Source organism: Epinephelus lanceolatus, chromosome 24 (genome assembly GCF_041903045.1).
Source record: "Epinephelus lanceolatus isolate andai-2023 chromosome 24, ASM4190304v1, whole genome shotgun sequence".
Classification (NCBI taxonomy): Eukaryota; Metazoa; Chordata; class Actinopteri; order Perciformes; family Serranidae; genus Epinephelus; species Epinephelus lanceolatus.
In genome coordinates this window covers 2,874,206-2,895,567 of record NC_135757.1, presented here as the reverse complement: position 1 = coordinate 2,895,567, position 21,362 = coordinate 2,874,206, and the positions used below count along the sequence as shown (strand labels likewise).

General features: G+C 40.5%; 1 protein-coding gene across 2 annotated transcripts in view; it reads right to left on the bottom strand.

The window, feature by feature from the left end:
* Nucleotides 1-1,422: 1,422 nt before the first annotated feature.
* crfa4 (cytokine receptor family, class I receptor 4) overlaps nucleotides 1,423-21,362 on the bottom strand; it is a 53,606-nt gene continuing 33,666 nt past the window's right edge. For both annotated transcript variants that reach the window (XM_078165529.1, XM_078165530.1), the window contains exons 3-9: nucleotides 19,444-19,582; nucleotides 16,702-16,871; nucleotides 11,087-11,265; nucleotides 10,820-10,973; nucleotides 8,731-8,818; nucleotides 6,851-6,920; nucleotides 1,423-6,404 (exon numbers count right to left, since the gene is read on the bottom strand). In XM_078165529.1, coding sequence (XP_078021655.1) covers nucleotides 5,721-6,404; nucleotides 6,851-6,920; nucleotides 8,731-8,818; nucleotides 10,820-10,973; nucleotides 11,087-11,265; nucleotides 16,702-16,871; nucleotides 19,444-19,582 — 1,484 coding nt within the window. In that variant the 3' untranslated portion in view covers nucleotides 1,423-5,720. The remainder of the gene's footprint in view (nucleotides 6,405-6,850; nucleotides 6,921-8,730; nucleotides 8,819-10,819; nucleotides 10,974-11,086; nucleotides 11,266-16,701; nucleotides 16,872-19,443; nucleotides 19,583-21,362) is intronic.

Genomic DNA, 21,362 nt, shown 5'->3' with positions numbered 1-21,362 from the left:
TTAGCATTTAGATTTAACATTTATATTTAGATTTAATATTTAGATTTAACATTTAGATTTAGATTTAGATTTAGCATTTAGATTTAGATTTAGATTTAACATTTAGATTTAGATTTAGATTTAATATTTAGATTTAACATTTAGGTGCACATTTAATATTTAGATTTAACTATTAAATATATTTCTAAGTTAACAAATATTGCTGTAAATGTGGTAAAAGGTGACGTTAAAAAGTTCACAACACTTTTTTAAACATTGTTTGAAGCTAAATGTGGCAAAATGTTGATGTTATTTTCAGCGTGACACACTTTACAAACGGCACCCCATACGTATGTCTTTTAACCAGGGAAATCTTGCTGTAACTGGTTCGCTACACGTGGCTAACCTCAAGCTGAAGAGTCCAACAGAATCAACAGACAGAAAACAAGTTTAAATATTTCATAGCAGCCTGATTCCTGGGATCATGCATTAGGGGGCCTGTTCTGAAGTGGTCTGGATCCTACCTCTCAGATAGAAGCTTTTCTGTCCAGCTGGGCCAGCTGCTTACTGGGAAAAGTAAGCTCATCCCCGATGAGGTCAACCACAAACATTATCCCTGCACGTCTTATTAAATCACTGTCGTTCAATATACGGAGAATATCTCTCCTTCCTCTCTGTCTTTCCGCCATCTTCTCTGTTTAAGACACTCTTAGGCTTCTTAAAAGTCCTCCTCCCTCCTCTTAACAGTTTTTCACCTTAGGAGCTCTCTTAAGGCCTAAGATGCTTTGTGAATAACTTTTATCTTACCAAGGGAAAATTCTAAGATTTTTCTTAGAATGACGTCACTAAGAGCTACTTTTAGTCTTAGGATTCTTTGTGGATACGGGCCCAGGTCACAGTGACCTTTGGCCACCAAATTCTAGTCAGTGTAGTCATCCAAGTTCCCGCAAGGTGTTCTTGAGATATCACAGTCACAAGAATGAGACAGACAAGGTCATGGTGACCTTGACCTTTGACTTTTGACCACCAAAATCTGGTCAGGTCATTATTGAGTCCAAGTGAACATTTGTGCCAAATTTGAATTAATTCTCCCAAGCTTGTGTTCACGAGAATGAGATGGATGCAAGGTCACAGCAACCTTGACCTTTGACCGACGACTACCAAAATCTACTCAGTTCATTGTTGAGGCCAAGTGAATGTTTGTGCCAAATTTGAAGAAATTCTTGAGGTGTTTTTGAGATGAAAACATAGTGCCTCCACCCACTGCTATAACTGGTGCAGAGGCATAAAAACAAAAGTAGTTTTGTTGCCTAAACCTGCGTCACATTGAGATGTGAAATGGCGCCCTGTGCATCGCTATGAGACGCCAGGTACCAAAACCTGCTGGTTAAAGTGAAAGTAAAGTGTGTGTGTGTGTGTGTGTGTAAATGAAGCATGCACACCTTTCAGCCTTTTCACTTTTTATTGCATCGAATCCAAAGTGCTTTTGTCTGACGAGAAGAAAAGTGGTGTCGGTGGCTTCAGTCACAATAAAAGGTGAAAATGTAACTAACACTGAGCGGGTCTTTATACAGTACATGCTCAACACAGCACACCTGTGCACATATTTCATTTTATATATTTATATCAAGTGTCGTTCACTGTTTAACCCTCACATGGAGACACTTCCAGGCGTGTAGGAGTGGAAACACATACTGCTGTGTGAAAAACAAAAAGGCACATACAGGCACGAGAATAAACAGCATGACATCCAACAGCGACATCAGTGAGAGGAGGACAGTGACGGCTGTGTCAGAGCGCAGGGACCAGTGCTGTGGACAGACAATAACCAGTGTTTCATAGCTTCTTTAAGACGCTTCAGGGTCAATGTTGCTTTAGATTGATCCCCAGTTAGCACCTCAACCTGCCGCAGAGCAACTTCATCAACATGACAGAATACTGCAGGGACTGAACACACTGGAGGTGTATCAACACTGTGGTCACAGCAATGTCCGACTGCTGACGTTAAAAAACACCATTAGTAGCTGAAAATGTTCAAGTTTCCCACCTCGTTTTCATTAAAGGAATAGTTCAGATCTTTTGAAGTAGGGTTGTATGAGTCACTTATCCATAGTCAGCGTGTTACCTACAGTAGATGACAGTCGGCACGCCCCCAGTTTGGAGAAGCAGACAGGAGTACCACCAGGTAAGCTAAGCAATGTACTGCTGTGGACAGGGGAGCAGCAAAATGTATTTTAGCCACCTGCTGCTGGTCAACGTATGATCATACAACAGTTTTCTAACAAATGAGTGCCCCCTTGGTTTGGTTTAGAAGAATCATGGCTGAGCACTGTCATGTTACGAACTTTACATAAAGTTACGTAGATTAGGTTTAGGAAAAGAACTATGTTTGGGCATAGTCACGTTTTGAGCTTAATGTAAAGTAACATATTTAACTCAAAGTCACGTAGGTTACATTTAGGAAAAGAACTATGATTGGTTGTGGTCACGTACGCACTTAACATATAGTTATGTACTTAACGTAAAGTTATGCTGGTTAGCTTAAGGTACGTCAAGTTAAGTAGGTTAGGTTTAAGAAACTAAAGTTAAGTAAGTAAGGTTTAGGAAAGATTGGTTGTAGTCATGTTACGTGATTAACATAAAGTTACGTAGTTAATGTAGCGTTATGTAGGTTAGGTTACATAAGTGAAGTAAAGTTACGTAGGTTAGGTTTAGGAAAAGAATTCTGATTAGATATAGTCACATTACGCACTTAACATATAGTTATGTACTTAACGTAAAGTTATGCTGGTTAGCTTTAAGTACGTCAAGTTAAGTAGGTTAGGTTTAAGAAACTAAAGTTACATAGGTTAGGTTAAGGAAAAGATTGGTTGTAGTCATGTTACGTGATTAACAAAGTTACGTAGTTAATGTAGCGTTATGTAGGTAAGGTTACATAAGTGAAGTAAAGTTACGTAGGTTAGGTTTAGGAAAAGATTTATGATTAGGTGTAGTCAAGTTACGTGTTTATAATAAAGTTACGTACTTAACGTAAGATTATGTAGGTTAACTTTAGGCAAGTACAGTTATGTAGGTTAGGTTTAGATAAGTACAGTTACGCAAGTTAAGTTTAGAAAATCAAAATAACATAGGTTAGGTTTTGGAAAAGATTACGGTTGGCCATTGTTATGCTACATACTTAACATAAAGTTACATACTTAATGTAAACGTACGTAGGTAAGGTTTAGGAAAGTAAAGATATGTAGGTTAGGTTTAGGAACAGAATTATGATTGGGTGTAGTCAGGTGATGCACTTAACGTAAAGTCATGTAGGTTAGCTTTAGGCAAGCACAGTTACTTAGGTTAATTTTAGGAAAAGAATTATTGTTGGGTGTAGTCATGTTACATACTTAACGTAAAGTTACTTAGGTTAGGGTTAGGCAAGTAAAGTTATGTAAGTGAGGTGTACGCAAGTAAAGTTACGTAGGTTAAGTTTTATGTTACGTTTAAGAATAATGGTTGGGTATAGTTACATTACATAAAGTTAAGGAGGTTAGGTTCAGGCAAGTAAAGTTACAAAGATTAAGTTTAAGAAATTAGAGTCCTGTAGGTTAGGGTTAGGGGGGTAAAATTACGTAGGTTAGGGTTAGGGGGGTAAAATTACGTAGGTTAGATTTAGGAAAATAAATGTGGTTGGCTACTGTTAGGCTATGTACCTAACATACAGTTACGTACTTAACATAGCGTGACTATGTACCTTAAAATAAGTTAAAACGGTTTCATACGGGTCACAAACATCGGTCTCCTGGGTTAAAGTCCGGTGTCTGTTTGACCCACCCACCCCAACCTGCCTTCATATGTGGACTGTCGCTCTTAATACTACTTCCTTCTTTACTAGCCTTCAATATTACGTCACTTTTCATATGTAGGTAATATACTGACTATAAATAAATACCTCAAACAACCCCACGTTAAAAAATCATAACTGTCCTTTTAACGCCTCAGAAACATGAGGACAGGAGGAGAAATCACAGGCGTTGTCTGAATGTAACCCATAATACTTTCACTTGTAGAAAAAAAGAAAACACTACCTGAGGTTCAGCATCTCTATAATATACAAAATATTCTGTGTTACTAGTGTTAAATTTGTTCATTATAAAAAATAACATCCGAGAGGAGCCTGCTTCTTCCAAACGCTTCTCTGGAAAATGAAGTTCAGAAAACACCGCAGTGAGAGCAGTGTTGGAGAGGTTCGTTTCAGCGTGACGAACAGAAATCCAGCTGAGTAAGATTCACAGCGGACGTCTTCCTGAGGGTCCGTTTGCTCCCGACCTCTTTGAACAAGTCTTCAGAATAAATCACAACGTTTTGAAGACTCTGCAGAGCTCTGCGAGACGAGAGACGGATAACGAGACAGATTCAGAGTCAGACACGGTGCCCTTCACATCTTCAGGATGAGCAAATATCCCCTTAATAAGCACCGCTGAGTGGAGACTAAAGGAACACGAACATATCCTGAATATGAAAATCACATGGTAACTGTGATATCTGAGGGAGATTAAAGAATGTGCAAAGATTGTCTCGACGGGCTAAGGCTAATACCTGGAGCATTACAGCATGTAAACACTAACAGAGTCAAGACGAAAGACAATGCTGAGTAAAATAATGAAAAGAAATCTCTGTCACTGCTGTTTCTTTTTCCTGAAAGAGAAATCCTGAATCTGACAGTTTGGGAGACGCAACATGTGGTGTGTTCATGTTTGTTTGTTCTTATTTAAAGCTGCACGAGGCAACGTCCTACTCTGTGGAGATAGATTTGTCTTAATACTGCATAAACCCATATGTTTTTAATGTTCTTTGTAGTGTTAGGAGACTCTTGACACCCTAAGTCCTGTGTGTGATTTAACCTGGCTTCATATGAGCAGAGGACATCTCTGCTAGCTGCTAGGCTAATTTATACAATGTAAAATGCCATAGGCTTGTGCTAATAACGTTAGCATGTTGTATTTGTTTGCAAAACGTGTTTAGTGTAAGAACTGTTTTATCAGTGAACCTTGTGAGCTGTAATGGAGCCAAATTTTGTGGTTTATTTTGAAGCCTCGAGGTTGGTATTTTGGATGTTGCCATCTTGATTTTTTGGAGCCAGAAATAACCATATTTGGGCAGGAGGATGAGCTGTGGATCTGACTCACTGCCATTAAACATGTGCAAATTCAAGCCTTAATAAAAAGTTGAATTTATAGCTGTTTGGGGTCCAGGTGTGTCGCTCAGGACCTAAATAACATTGAGACAAATTTATCTCCACAGTTCTCTCTTTAAGGTTGACGGACTTCATTACCCATAAATCATGTCATGTGACTGTTACACTCATCAGCAAGTCCAGCCTCTATTGGACGGAGTGCCTGCTTGGCAGCAATTTAGTTTGGAATTTGAGTTTTGATTCACCTGAAATTGGCTCTAGAAAATGTTTCCACCTGCAGCCTTTACATCGCCACGTTTGGTGGGCAGAGTTACCAAAAAACAGAAAAAAGTCGACGTCCAGAGGAACTTTTACAAACGTCTCTGTCGTCTAAACACAACGCTGCGCCACAAGTGTTTCATAGAGTCTGCATTGTTGTTTCGCTGCCGATGTCCTGCGGGTGCACTTCCCATCTTAAGGTCAATGTGGTGCTCTTCTCGAGTCTCGAGTCAAACCGGCAGGTCACGTTAGATCCCCGCTCTGAACATGGCAGCAGTTTTCACAGTATCTGTATTTTCGTGGCTCAGCCTTTGTTATCGACAGTGATGGGCAGCAGAGGGACCGCCGCCTCGCTCCTCTCAGCCTCGCCGCCATCTTTCATCGCAGTTGTCCTGGCTTGGCAGTCGGCCAGCTTCTTCTTCTTCTCCTCCTCCTTCTTCTTCTCCTCCGCTTCCGAGTTTGCCCTCGGGAGAGGTGGGAACTCCCGGCAGTACGGCGGCGGCAGGCATGGCACGAGGTGCACCTCGCCAATTTCATTCATGAGCTGCACACAGGTGTAGAAATCCTGCGGCGAGCGGCTGGTGGCAACGGGAGCGGGGACGGCGTTGGGAAGGCCTGGATGTCCCATAACGCTGTACTCTGTCCCCGGCAGCGACACGATCTCTGGCCTTGGCCACGAGGAAGGTGGGTCCAGTGAAGGAGCAAAGGGTTCAGGAGACGAGGAGCAGTAGGGCGACAGGCCCTGCACGTATGATGACGGATGTTGGGTTGTGAGGTGGTGATGGGCCGCCACGGGCGTCAGGTCGCACGGAACCATCAAGGCATCCTTCTGCCGGTCCGTCTGGTCGGCCGGGACGCTGCAGTCCTTCGGCGTGGTGAGATAGACGTCGTTGGTGCTGACGTGGTCCCAAACCTCCTCCGTGTAGCTCGGAGGCCTGTAGCTGTGGAAGTTACTGAAGTGACGGTTGATTTCATCCAAGTTCCCCTTCTGAGGACGGAGGTCAGAGGAAGGAAAGAGGAAGAGGACGAAGACAACAGGAAAAGAAATGGAGGAAGAAAAATAAAGAAAAAGATATGTTAAAGGACAGAGCAAAAAAAGGCAAAGAAATAAAAGACAAATGAAACGAACAATGAACAAAAGGGAGGAAAAAGGAAGAGGAGGAGGAAAAAGATGGTGAAAAGGAGGGAAAACAAATTAAAGAAGGAGAAAAAGGGAAAGAAAAGAGGAATGAAACAGCAAAAAAGGTAAGGACAACAAACAAGAAAAGACAAAGTACGGGGGTTGATAGGTATGGAGAGAAAGGAGAAAAATGAAGAGGAGGAGGAGATGAAGAAAGTGAAGAAAATTACTAAGGAAAACAGGAGGAGAGATATAATATATAAAAAGAAGAAAAGATATTAAATTAAAAAATGAAAAGTGAGTAGCAGTGTTACCTTCAGCAGCAGCGGGTCAATGCCGATGATCCGCGGCTTTGGAATGGGCGGCAGGAAGTAGTCTTTTATTCTGAAGGTTAAAACATAAAGAGAGGAAGTTTGAAAAGGGAAAAAAAGGGCACCTGTGACTGTTCAGCCCAGTCGCCAGAATAAATGTTAGCATTGTACGATATGTTGAGACTTTCTTTACGTTTCAACAACCCTGTGGTTACGCTAAGGCACAAAACCCACTTGGTTATGGTTAGGAAAAGATGATTTGGCACAAACGCTGCTGAAAACATGGCCAAAGGTTTGGTTTGGTGGCAAAAACGCCACTGGATCTGCAGTGTGACGTCCCTAAAAACACTAGCATTATGTGGCACAAATGGCGCTGAAAATGCATTGACGGGTCGCTAAAAGAGTTTGTTGATACAAACGCTGCTGAAAATGTGGCAACAGGTGACTAACATAACCGACATTTGGCAGCACAAACACCACTGGAAATGCAGCATAAAAAACACCAGCATTGTGTCGTACAAATGTTGCTAGAAATGTGGCGACAGGTTGCTAAAAAAACCTGTGTCTAGTGGCACAAACACTGCCTCAAACATGGCCACAGGTCACTGAAAAAAAACAGAATAACGTGTTGATGGCACAAACGCTGTAAATGCAGCATCTGGTTGCTAAAAAACACCCACGTATGGTGGCACAAACGCCGCTGGAAATGTGCCGTCAGGTTGCTAAACACACTTGTGTTTAGTGGAAATATAGCAACAGATTGCTTAAGAACACCAACATTACGTGGCACAAACGCCACTTGGTTATGGTTAGGAAAAGATCATGATTTGGCACAAACTGCTGAAAACATGGCCAAAGGTCACAAAAATAACCATGTCACACAATTTTGGCACAAACGCCACTGGATATGCAGTTTCAGGTTGCTAAAAAAAACACTAGCATTATGTGGCACAAATGGTGCTCAAAAAGGAAGCCACGGGTCACTTAACAACACCCACCTTTAATGGCACAAACGCTACTTGAAATGCAGCAACGGGTCGCTAAAAGAGTTTGTTGATACAAATGCTGCTGAAAACATGGCCATGGGTCACAAAAAAAACGTGTTTGGTGGCACGAACGCAGCTGAAAATGTGGCCACAGGTGGCTAACACAAGCGACATTTGGTGGCACGAACATTGCTGGAAATGCAGCATTGAGACCAGCACTATGTGGTACAACCGTTGCTGGAAATGTGGCAACAAGTTGCTAAAAAAATCAAACATGGCCACAGGTCACTGAAAAAACAACATGTTGATGGCACAAACAGCTGTAAATGCAGCATCTGGTCGCTAAAAAACACCCACGTATGGTGGCACAAACGCCGCTGGAAATGTGCAGACAGGTTGCTAAAAACACTTGTGCTTTGTGGCACAAACACTGCTGGAAATACAGCAACGGATTGCTTAAGAACACCAACATTATGTGGCACAAACGCCACTGGAAATGCAGTGAGGAGTCACTACAAAACACCCACATTTAGTGTCACAATCTCTACATGAAACGCAGCAACAGGTTGCTGAAAGAGTTTGTTGACGCAAACACTGCTAGAGCATGGCCACGGCTCATTAACAACACCTGTTTAGTGGCACAAATGCTGCTGGAGAATGCAGCGAAGGGTCGCTAAAGAACACCTGAATTTAGTGGCACAAACGCAGCTGTGCCTAATTATGCTCATTTGAATCTGATGAATGTTTTATTTCCCTCACTTGTATCGATCCTTTAACACATTTCCTTTAATGTGAATCAGTGTAAAATGCAGTTTCAGCTGCAGAGCGAGGCGTCCTTATTTCTGCAGCTGTAATGTTGATAATGTTGCATTAAATATGAAATGCAGTAAAACTCACCTCCTGCTCTGTGGAATGACTCCGAAGGCGATGACCAGCAGAGCCATGACACCGACTCCTGTCACCAGGATCAGCACCAGGAGTTTACCTGCACAGGTTCAACCAGAGACACTTCATTAGAGTCACACCTCAGCTTCTCTGTCCCTCCCCCCACCGTTCCTCCCCTTCAGCTTCAGGGCTGCACGTTTACTTGGAAAAGCAAATGCTGACAGCAGGGTTCCCTCGGACTGCAGGATAATCCCTGACTCCAGATCAGCACACATGTGAGTCAAACCTTCTTAATACATTTAAAACCGACAGCTTCGCCCCTTTAAATCTGTCCTGAGAGACTGAAACTACAGGACAGACTGAAGCTCCGACGCTGTGCTGTAAAATGGTTTGTTTTATTACAACTGTCCTAAAAAAGTTAATGACAGACGCAGCTGCAGCGATGGGACAAAACACAACAAAACAATAAATGAAAATAAAAATAAATTCAGTATCTGATCAAATGTCTCCCCTTCTGTTCCTGAGATATGAGACAGGTGCAGTGACCATAACCTTAAATCACTGTGACTTAAAGTAAACGTTTGTGCCAAACTTGAAGAAATTCCTTCAAAGTGTTCTTAAGATAAATCACGTTCACAAGATTTAGACAGACACAAGGTCACTGTGACCTTGACCTTCGACAACCAAAATCTAATCAGGTCAGCGTTGAGTCCACGTGGACATTTGTGTCAAATTTGAAAGACATTCCCTTTAGGTGTTCTTAAGACATATGACGCTCACAAGATTTAGACAGACACAAGGTCACAGTGACCTTGGCCTCTAGTAATCAAAATCTAATCAGATCATTGTTGAGTCCAAGTAGATGTTGATGCCAAATTTGAAAAACATTACCATTAGATGTTCTTGAGATACTGTGTTCATGAGAATGAGACAGATGCAAGGTCACAGTGCCCTTGACCTTTGAGCTTCGACCTTCGACCACCAAATTCTAATCAGGTCATTATTAAGTCCAAGCGGATACTTGTGCCAAAGTTGAGGAAACTCCCTTAAGGCCTTCTTGAGATACATTCACAAGAATGAGACAGGTGCTGTGACCTTTACCTTACACCAACAAATTCTAATCAGTTCATCCTTGACTCAAAGTGAATGTTTGTGTGCCCAATCCATGTGGATATTTGTGTCAAATTTGAAAAACATTACCATTAGATGTTCTTGAGATATTGTGTTCATGAGAATGAGACAGATGCAAGGTCACAGTGCCCTTGACCTTTGAGCCTCGACCTTCGACCACCAAATTCTAATTAGTTCATCCTTGACTCAAAGTGAATGTTTGTGCCCAATTTGAAGAAATTCCCTCAAAGTATTCTTAAGACATATGATGTTCACAAGATTTAGACAGACACAAGGTCACAGTGACCTTGGCCTCTAATAATCAAAATTTAATCAGATCATTGTTGAGTCCAGGTAGACATTTGTGTCAAATTTGAAAAACATTGTCATTAGGTGTTATTGAGATATTGTGTTCATGAGAATGAGGCAGATGCAAGGTCACAGTGCCCTTGACCTTTGAGCTTCGACCTTCGACCACCAAATTCTAATTAGTTCATCCTTGACTCAAAGTGAATGTTTGTGCCAAATTTGAAGAAATTCCCTCACCGTGTTGTTGAGATATCACATTCAAAAGATTTAGACAGACACAAGGTCACAGTGATCTTGGCCTCTAATCATCAAAATTCAATCAGTTCATTGTTGAGTCCAAGTGGATGTTTGTGCCAAATTTGAAAAACATTCCCTTTAGGGTTTCCTATGATATCAATTCATGAGAATGAGCCAGATAAGGTCACAGTGACCTTGACCTTTGAGCTACGACCACCAAAATCTCATCAGTTCATCCGTATCTTAAAGTGGACGTTTGTGCCAAATTTTGAAAACCGTTCCCTCAAGGCGCTCTTGAGATGTAGGTCAATACAATAAAAACCAAAGCCAGCTGTTATATTTCAAACCATCAGAAACATCAAATTAAAAAAAACTTCAGCTTCCTATAGTGTAATAAACCTGCGTTTATCACCGTTGCCATGGAAACCCTCCCAGCCCTTGGTACCTGCGGGCGGCCTGGCGGGGATGCTCATCAGCAGCGTGGGGCTCCATTTGCTCCACAGGCCGTAGTTGTGCGAGCGGCAGCGAACTCGGACCACAAAGTCGCCGACGGGGAGGCCGAGCAGCTCGACGTGAGGCTCCCGCAGAGGGTGCTTCACCTGCGTCACACCACATGTTTATTATATACAGAACATCAGACTGTTCTCATCAGTCGAACCAGAAGTGGATCGTGTTGCTCTGTATGTGTACGTGAACATTTTTTTCTGTGTACCTTCCAGTTGTCGGGCTCAGTGACACGTCTGTACTGCAGCTCGTACACCAGCGTGATCCAGCCATACTGCAGGTCGGAGGGCACCGGGTACGTCCAGGACAGCAGCGCATTGTGACCCATCTCATCCCCACCAGCATCCGTCAGCACGTAGGTCAGATTCACCGGAGCTTCGGTCTGAACTGTGGACAACAGGAACACACACACACAAACATGTTGTGACGTGTTAAGAAAGGAGAAAGAAACATGTTTTTAGATTATAAATGCTTCTTCTGGTCGTCACGATTCTGCAAACCACAGATATGTTACATCTGCATGTTATTACGTACCAACGTTGTGGAGGTGCTGATGCATGCTTTTATCTCCTGTAGGGTAGATTATTGTAATGTCCTGCTCTCTGGTCTTCCCAAAAAGAGTATCTCAAATCTACAGTTATTACAGAATTCAGCCACACGAGTGCTGACGAGGACCAGAGGGCGGGCGCACATTACAGCAGTTTTAAAATGGCTGCATTGGCTCCCCGTGTGTTTCAGGATGGATTTTAAGGTTCTTTTATTAGTTTTTAAATGTCTTAACGGTCTTGGGCCATCTTATTTATCTGACCTGCTTTTATCATATCAACCCTCGTGGACCCTGAGGTCCTCCGGCACCGGCCTTTTAACCATACCACAAGTTAGGACTAAAACACACGGGGAGGCGGCATTTAATTATTATGGCCCCCGATTGTGGAACAGCCTGCCGGAGAACCTCAGGGCTGCAGAGACTGTTGATGTTTTTAAAAAGAGGCTCAAGACTCATCTTTTTAATCAGGCTTTTAACTGATCTCTTTATTTATCTACTTTAAATTCGTCTTATAACCGATTTATCCATCTATTATCAATTTTGTTATTTATTTTTTATATTCTTACCCTTCCTCTTTTTACGTTCTTATCTCATTTAACCTTTATCTTTTGTTATTTTAGTTATAGGTTTTAGTTTTGATGCATTTTATGTCACTGTTTTACATCATTCTTACCTAGCTACTAACTCAATTTTATGAGCTAAATAGCTTTTTGTTGTGTGGGAGGGTTGGGTTTTCTCTTTTCTTTTTCTTTTCTCTTTGGATCTTTGTTGTTTTTAACCTCTGTGAGGCACTTTGTGTTACTGTTGTATAAAAAGTGCCATATAAATAAAGTTGATTTGATTTCATTAATGTGCGATTAGATTAAGGCAACAAAAACCACAGATGTCTTGATAAAAAAACACCAATGTTTGAGGGCTAGAAGGCTGCTGAAAAAACAGCCATGTGTTGCTGAAAAACAGCCACGTTTAAGGGCTGAAAAGCTGCAGGAAAAACAGTGACACTCACTAAAAAACACAGCCACATTTTGAGGTTAAAAAGTCGCTGGAAGACTAATGATGGATCACTAAAAAAACAGTCATGTATTGGGGCAAAAGCAGCTGGAAACACAGCCATGGTTGCTAAAAACACCCATGATTAGGGCTAAAAAAGCGGTAGGAAAAACAGTCATAGGTTCCTAAAAAACAGCCATGTTTGGGAGCTGGAAAGCTGCAGGGAAAACAGCAACACCCATGTTAGGTTTCCAAAAAGAAACAGTGGCTAGTCACTGAAAAACAGCCAAGTTTGGGTTCAGAAAAGCTGCAGGAAAAAATGGGATGAGTCACTATAAAACAGCCACGTTCATCGGTGGAAAAGCTGCAGGAAAAATGAATCCTAAAAACCACATGTTTGAGGGCTACAATTCCGCTGGAAAAACTGCCGTGGCTGCTAAAAAACACTGTTTGGTGCCTAAAAATCTGCAGGATAAACAGTGATTGGTCGCTAAGACACACCCTCACTTTGTTGGTCTCATAGTGGGCTGCAGCTTGGTCGCAGTTGCCTCGGTGACACACCTTCCACCATCCCCTCCACCTCCTGATGACAAAGTCAGCTCACACACTACACCATTTTCTTCACTGGCCCACGATGCACTGTGACTAATCCCCTGGTCATATATATGTATATGTATAATTAAAAATAGATGTAGTGAAGCAAGGCCTCCATGTATGGAGCATGTTGCTGTAAATCTTTCAGAGCTGGATGTTATAATGAGATGATATCCTCTATTATTCATGCAGCAAGGAAACATCAGTTATTTCACATTTATGACCTCATTGAGTTCATTTATAATTCATATTGTGCACATTTTTATTCATAGATATCCATTTTTTTTAAAGACTTCAGAACAACTGATGCATGCTCACGCTAAAGTGAATCCATCACGTTCTTGCTTAAAAAAAAAAAAAACAGCCACGATTGAGACTAAAAAGCTGCAGGAAAAACAGCCATGTCTTGCTAAAAAAGCCACGTTGAGGGGCTAAAAAGCCACAGGAAAAACAGACAGTCTCTTAAAAACTAGCCACGTATTGGAGCTGAAAAGCTGCAGGAAAAAAGCAACAGTTCCTTGATAAACATCAATGTTTGGGGGCTAAAAAACCCCGCTGGAAATTTAGTTTGGTGGCTCAAAAGCTGCATGAAAAACAGCCACGTTTTGAGGCTAGAAAGCTGCTGGAAAAACAGCCATAGTCACAAAGAAAACACTTACATTTAGGGGCTAAAAAGCTGCAGGAAAATAAGTAATGGTTCCCTGATAAACCATCAATGTTTGGGGCTAAAAAGCCACTGTAAATCACCTACGTTTGAGGCTAAAAATCTGCTGGAAAACAGTGATGAACTACTTAAAAACAGCCACGTGTTGGGGCTGAAAAGCAGCTAGAAAAACAGCAACAGTAGCTTAAAAAACACCCATGTTCAGGGGCTAAAAAGCTGCAGAAACAACAGAGACAGTCACTAAAAAAAACAGTGAGACAGTTTTTGAGGCTAAAAAGCTGCTGGAAAAACAGCCACGATCAAAGAAACAGCCACGTTTGGGGGCTGAAAAGCTGCTGGAATAACAGCGACAGATCACTAAATCATGGCCACTTATTGGGGCTGATCTTCCAACATGTTATAAACTGTAGTGTTAATTGGTGACATGATTATTTGCCGTTATTTTCCATCAACGTGAGGAATGACCTTTCAGTAACACAGCAGTTACAGCGACAGAGTCGAGGCTGTGTGCTGTGTTTCTGCAGGCCTGGGCTGAATTCCCTGCAGGGCCGTGATAAGAGAGCCGTCCCTGACCTCCTCCGAAACAAAAGATCACACGGATGCACACACACATGTAAGCTCTGATGAATCACACACATCCCATGTGCTTCTTCTTCTTCTTCACATATATGACACACAGCAGACCTCCATCTCTGCTGCACCTCACACCAGCTGAGGTGACAGGGCCTGGGTCTGCAGCGAAGACGAGTCTGGGTAATAACCCGCTCGATAAATGAGATGAAGTGCTGGCAGAGGATTCATGCTGTTCTCACACAGAGGGAAGAGCTGCGTTTAAGTGTTTTTCATTTCAGGCTTTCGTTAAATGGGTTTTTAGAAACCATCACTCACTGAAGGAACGACCCTGTAAGTACTGAATTTCAGTATGAAAGAGTGGGAAAAACGCTGCTAAAAATAAACATATCCCTGCTGTGTGTGATGTAATGTTTATACAGTTTTATTACTGTTATATAAATGTGTTCATATAAATCAGCAGCAGCTGTCTAAGTGCTTTAACGAGAGAAGAACATAAACTATAAAGCTGCAGTTTTACTGTTGTTTCACTGACTCAAAACACTGTTGTATCCTCTGAAGCAGCGCATATGAATATCAAAGAAAATATGAAAAATAGGATTTAACCCCTTGCAATACAAACGATCCACCAGTGCCTGTACTGGTGATTTTGATTAGTGTGATGTCATTTCTCGGAGTATCTTTAAATGCTTCATATCCCTAAAGTCTGTACAACCAGAGCTAAAAGATTATGTAAGTCAGTAACATATTAATTGATAAAAATATAAAAATAAAATCTGCTTGAAAAACAGACACATTTGGGTGCCGAAAAGCTGCAGAAAAAACAGCCACAGTCGCAAAAAACCAGTCATGTTTTGAGGCTAAAAAAATGCATGAAAAACAGTGATGGATCGCTAAAAAACAGCCACATACTGGGGCTGAAAATCTGCTTGAAAAACAGCCATGTTTGGGGGCTGAAAAGCTGCACAAAAAACAACAACAATTCCTCAACAAACCACCAATGTTTGGGGGCTAAAAAGCAGCTGCAAATCACCTACGTTTGGTGCCTCAAAAGCTGAAAAACAGCCATGTTTGGGGGCTAAAGAGACGCTGGAAAAACAGCCACAGTCGCAAAAAACCACCTATGTTTTGAGGCTAAAAAAATGCTGGAAAAACAGTGACAGATCACTAAAAAACAGCCACATACTGGGGCTGAAAAGCAGCTGGAAAAACAGCCATGTGTCCCTAGAAACACACCCATGTTCAGGGGCTGAAAAGCTGCAGGAAAAACAGCCACAGTCGCAAAAAACCCACCCATGTTTTCAGGCTAAAAAAATGCTGGAAAAACAGTGACGGATCATTAAAAAACAGCAACATACTGGGGCTGAAAAGCAGCTGGAAGAATAGCCATGGCTTGCTAAAAACACCCACATTTAGGGGCTGAAAACCCGCTGGCAAAACAGCCATGGGTCACTAAAGCTGCAGGAAAAATGATGATGGGTCCCTAAAAACCACATTTGAGAGCTACAAATCTGCTGGAGAAAGTGCAATGAATGCTAAAAGTACACCCACCTTTGGTATCTAAAAAGCTGCTGGAAAAACAAAATGCTTTTGCACTAAACATAAGGTAAGGTAACACAAGGTAATGACATGAATGTGAAAAGACAGGCTTAGCTGTTGCAGCAAAAGAATGAATGATTCTTATTTTAGATCTATATATATATATATATGTATATATGGGTCAATATATATAATTGGGGTTATGCAAATACTTTCTGCTACTTTCTGCTGCAGACAGAACAAATTCTACTTCTACAGTCCATCTGCTCTTTTCACACAGAGTCTCCTCTGAAAGACGAGCAGGGTTTAAGTTCTTCTCATTTCATGCATTCGTCCTTGAGATGGGCTTTTAAAAACTGTCCCTCACTGAAGGAATGACCCTGTACATGCTGAATTCAAGGATGATAAAATGTCAAAAACTCTGCTTAAAATAAAAAAGGATTTGTTCATCAGAGGCCAAAATGTACAGACATGATGGCAGCTGGGAGGAATGTGTTTAAATGAGGGGGTGTGAGAGTGAAATAGCAACTAACACATTAATCTCACTTCAAGTTCAGCTGGTAATAAACCTAAAGTGACTTAGTGCTTAGTGTGATGTCATCTCTCGGAGTATCTTTAAGCTTCATATCCCTAAAATCTGTACAACCTGAGCTAAAAGGTTATGTAAGTCGATGAACCGTATTAATTAATAAAAACATTCAAATAAAATCTGCTGGAAAAACAGCCATGTGGGGGCTGAGAAGCTGCAGGAGAGACAGCAACAGTTCCTTAATTAACCACAAATGTTTGGGGACTAAAAAGCAGCTGGAAAAAACAGTGATCTTGTCTTTGTATCTATCTGCGCCTGTACACTACTGACTCATATAAAGCTACAGCCCAGCCTGTGGAGCACTCCGCGGCACATCCCACCGGTGCTTACCTATCTCGGCCACATCCAGGCAGTGTTCCTCTGAGGTGTAATTCCTGCGGGCGGTGACGGCGGTCACGTTCAAACAGTACATCTTCCATATGGATGTGTGGCTGCTGTCAAAGTGGCAGCTGTTGGGGCCGGAGGTCACGTAGTCCGGACACTCATGTTTGGGCCCCTTACTGTGAACGTCAGAGGAAAGTTTTTAATTTACAGATTTTTAATTTCAGATCCAAATATTAAAATTTAAAAATTAAAAAAAGAAAAAAAAAAAGATTGGTTGAATTCAGATCTAATAATTCAAGTTGAAAAAATTTCAAATGGAACATAAGTCAAATTTGAGCAAATCAATTTTTTTCTTCGAATTTTTATATATATATATATATATATTTTGAAATTCAGTTTTTTAAGCTGCAAATCAAGAAATTTTATATAATTCAGCTACATGGATTTCAAAGTAAAATATTTCAGTGTTATAAATAAGAGGTGTTAAATTTTCAATATTCATGTCCGTTATAAGCTGCCAAAGACTGCCTTTATCATCCTAGGTAGTTCGGTCGTTGAATTTTTAGATCTAAATTTGATTAACTGAATTTGAATCAAATCTATTTTTTTTTTTATTTTATTTTAAAATTTTTGTTTTTTATTATGAAACTTGAATTTTTGGATCTGAATTTGTGAACATTGAAAAAAAAAAATAAATTCTATTTTTAGATCCAAATTTATTTATTTATTTATAATTTATTTATTTATTATTTTCTTTTCTTTTTTAATATGTTTTCTTTTATTATGAAACTGGAATTTTTGAATCTGAATTTGTTAACACTGAAAAAATGTATTTAAATTCAGCTTTTAAAATTGCAAATCAAGCAATTTCATATTTTTATTTCAAAGAAGTGAATTCAGAACAAATAATTTTAGTTCCATGGTTTTCAGAGTAAAATAATTCAATTGTATGAATTCATTGGCTGTTAAACTAAAAATATTTATGTCTCTCATTTGCTTCCATAGATTTCCTATCCTGTCCCGGGTAACTTGGATGTTGTATTTGAATTTTTTCACCATGAATTTTTAGATCTTTATGATCTAAACACTGTAGCAAACACTTATAAATCTGATCAAGTGAACAGTCACTTTTCAAAATGTTGAGTTGTTTTTTCTTCCCACATAATCCCAGATTTACATCTGCAGCTGCGGGAGAACGAGACGACAATCGATGCCTAGTCGGGTCAATCCAATTTGTCCTGATTACTGCGAGTGGTTTCTCTGCCGTGTGTGCCATGTGGGCAGGCTTGCATCGGGCAGAAGCCACGTGAGGCGGCGATCAGGAGGTCAGGGCTGCTCCGGAATATCGACGTGTTAAAAGCTTCACGGTGACGTGGAGCACAACGAATCAAACTGGATTTAAGTGACCCAGAAAGTTTAGTCTGCTTTTGATTCATGAGGCTTTTCTTTTTTCCTTGTTTGAGCTCCTTAGGGTGAATGGAGGGACTTCTTAAAGCTGCAGAAAACAATTTTATTTTGCTCGAATAATTTTGTGTCAGCAGTCTGTGTTCTCACTTACTGAAACTTAAGGATCTTTAAGGAGACTTTATAATAAGAGAACGCTTCAGCAAGTGTGTAGCTGCAACAATAAATCAATGAATCGATCAAAAGAATATTTAACGACATCTATTTTGAGACATTTTTCAAACAAAAACATTTTGATGGTCCAGGTTCTCAAATGTGAAGATTTGTGACCTTTCTTAGTCTTTAATCCTCGTAAACACACGCTTTCTTCAGGTGAATAATATTCACCTTGACATTGCTGAGTCCAACTGGAACATTTGTGCCAAATTAGAAGACATTTTCTGAAGGTGTTCTTGTGATGTCGCATTCACAAGAATGAGAGAAACAAGGTCACAGTGACCTTGACCTTTAATCTTTGACCACCAAAATTGGATCAGTTTATTGTTAAGTCCAAGTGGACATTTGTGCTGAATTTAAAAGGAAATTTTCTCACAGCGTTTCTGAGATATCACATTCACTAAAAATGAGAGAGACAATGACATAGTGACCTTGACCTTTCACCTATGATCATCAAAATCTAATCAGTTTATCATCGTGTCCAAGTGGACGTTTGTGCCAAATTTGAAGAAACTCCTTAAAGGCATTCTTGAGAAATCGTGCTCATGAGAATGAGATCGATGCAAGGTCACAGTGACCTTTGACCACCAAAATTAAATCAGTTTATTGTTAATTGTTTGTGCCATTTTTGAAAAAAAAAAAAAAAAATCCTCAAGGCATTCTTGAAGTATTGCGCTCACAAGAATGAGACGGACAAGGTCACAGTGACATTAACCTTTGAACACCAAAATCTAATCACTTTAACACTGAGTCCAAGTGGACGTTTGTGCCAAATTTGAAAAGAAAATTTCTCAAGGCGTTCTTGAGATATTGCACTCACGAGCATGAGATGGCTCTAACGTCACAGTGACCTTTACCTTCGAGCACCAAAATCTAATCACTTTAACATTGAGTCCAACTGGATGTTTGTGCCAAATTTGAAAAGAAATTTTCAAGGTATTATTAAGGTATCGCATTTAGAAGGATGCGATGGATCCAAAGTCACAGTGACCTTTGACACCACCTGAAGCAACTACAGCATAAAGTATACACCTGAAATAAATAATCAATAAAGCAAATACTCAGGTAACGTACAGGTACCTCAGAGCTACACTCAGTGTGAGTGTGTGTGTGTGTGTGTGTACGTACTCTTTGGAGTAGGTGAGGACGTATCTGACCGGCTCTCCGTCCGTCAGGTTGTCGAGCGGATGCCACCAGCAGCTGAAGTCCTCCATGTTGGGTGAGCGGCAGAAATAGATGTGAGGCCTCTTCATCACGGCAACCTCCTCTGCAGAAAATCAAAAAGTCAGAGTGAGCCCGTTGCCACGGACTGCCGTTTGTTATTTCAATCCCTTTTTTATTCATCGTTCAGATTTCCTGAGCTGCCGACACACACTATACTTGAAATCACAAAGACGTTGTAAAAAGTTTAAGCTTTAAAAAACATAAAATAAACAACAGAAACAGTTTGTTGTCTTTCTACTTTGTGCCGAGCACAAACACAACAGGTGTGATTTAAGTAGGATGAAGTATAAGGTGCAGTAAACCCAAAATGTGACGTCCACATATGAGGACACAGGGTCTCAGGAGGATATGAGGAAGTCTCCAAACAAGCCGCCATGTTGGTTTCGGTTATAAGTCTAGAAGCCAATCTGGTCTCACTCTGAAATCGCAGAATACCGGCGCTTGGTCAAAATAAAGCATCCTGTCACGTCAGCATGATATGCGTTGTTAGGTTAAGGCAATGTTGTTAGGTTTAGCTAACATACGCACGTTATTAGGTTTAAGAAACATTCGAATGTTGTTAGGTTTAAGAAACATTCGCACGTCGTTAGGTTTAGCTAACATACACACGTCATTAGGTTTAAGAAACATTCGCACGTCGTTAGGTTTAGCTAACATTCGCATGTCGTTAGGTTTAAGAAACATTCGCACGTCGTTAGGTTTAAGAAACATTCGCACGTCATTAGGTTTAAGAAACATTCGCACGTCGTTAGGTTTAAGAAATATTCGCATGTTGTTAGGTTTAAGAAACATTCGCATGTCGTTAGGTTTTGCTAACATACGCACGTCGTTAGGTTTAAGAAACATTCGCATGTCATTAGGTTTAAGAAACATTCGCATGTTGTTAGGTTTTGCTAACATACGCACGTCGTTAGGTTTAAGAAACATTCACACGTCATTAGGTTTAAGAAACATTTGCACGTCGTTAGGTTTAAGAAACATTCACACGTCATTAGGTTTAAGAAACATTCGCACGTCATTAGGTTTAAGAAACATTCGCACATCGTTAGGTTTAAGAAACATACGCACGTCGTTAGGTTTAAGAAACATTCGCACATCGTTAGGTTTAAGAAACATACGCACGTCGTTAGGTTTAAGAAACATTCGCACGTCGTTAGGTTTAAGAAACATTCGCATGTCATTAGGTTTAAGAAACATTCGCATGTTGTTAGGTTTAAGAAACATACGCACGTCATTGGGTTTAAGAAACATTCACATGTTGTTAGGTTTAAGAAACATTCGCACGTCATTAGGTTTAAGAAACATTCACATGTTGTTAGGTTTAAGAAACATATGCACGTCATTAGGTTTAAGAAACATACACACGTCGTTAGGTTTAAGAAACATACGCACATCATTAGGTTTAAGAAACATACGCACATCATTAGGTTTAAGAAACATACGCACGTCATTAGGTTTAAGAAACATATGCACATCATTAGGTTTAAGAAACATACGCACGTCGTTAGGTTTAAGAAACATTCGCATGTTGTTAGGTTTAAGAAACATTCACACGTCGTTAGGTTTAAGAAACATTCGCATGTTGTTAGGTTTTGCTAACATACGCATGTCATTAGGTTTAAGAAACATTCGCACGTCGTTAGGTTTAAGAAACATTCACACGTCATTAGGTTTAAGAAACATTCGCACGTCGTTAGGTTTAAGAAACATTCGCACGTCGTTAGGTTTAAGAAACATTCGCATGTTGTTAGGTTTTGCTAACATACGCACGTCTTTAGGTTTAAGAAACATTCGCATGTCGTTAGGTTTTGCTAACATACGCA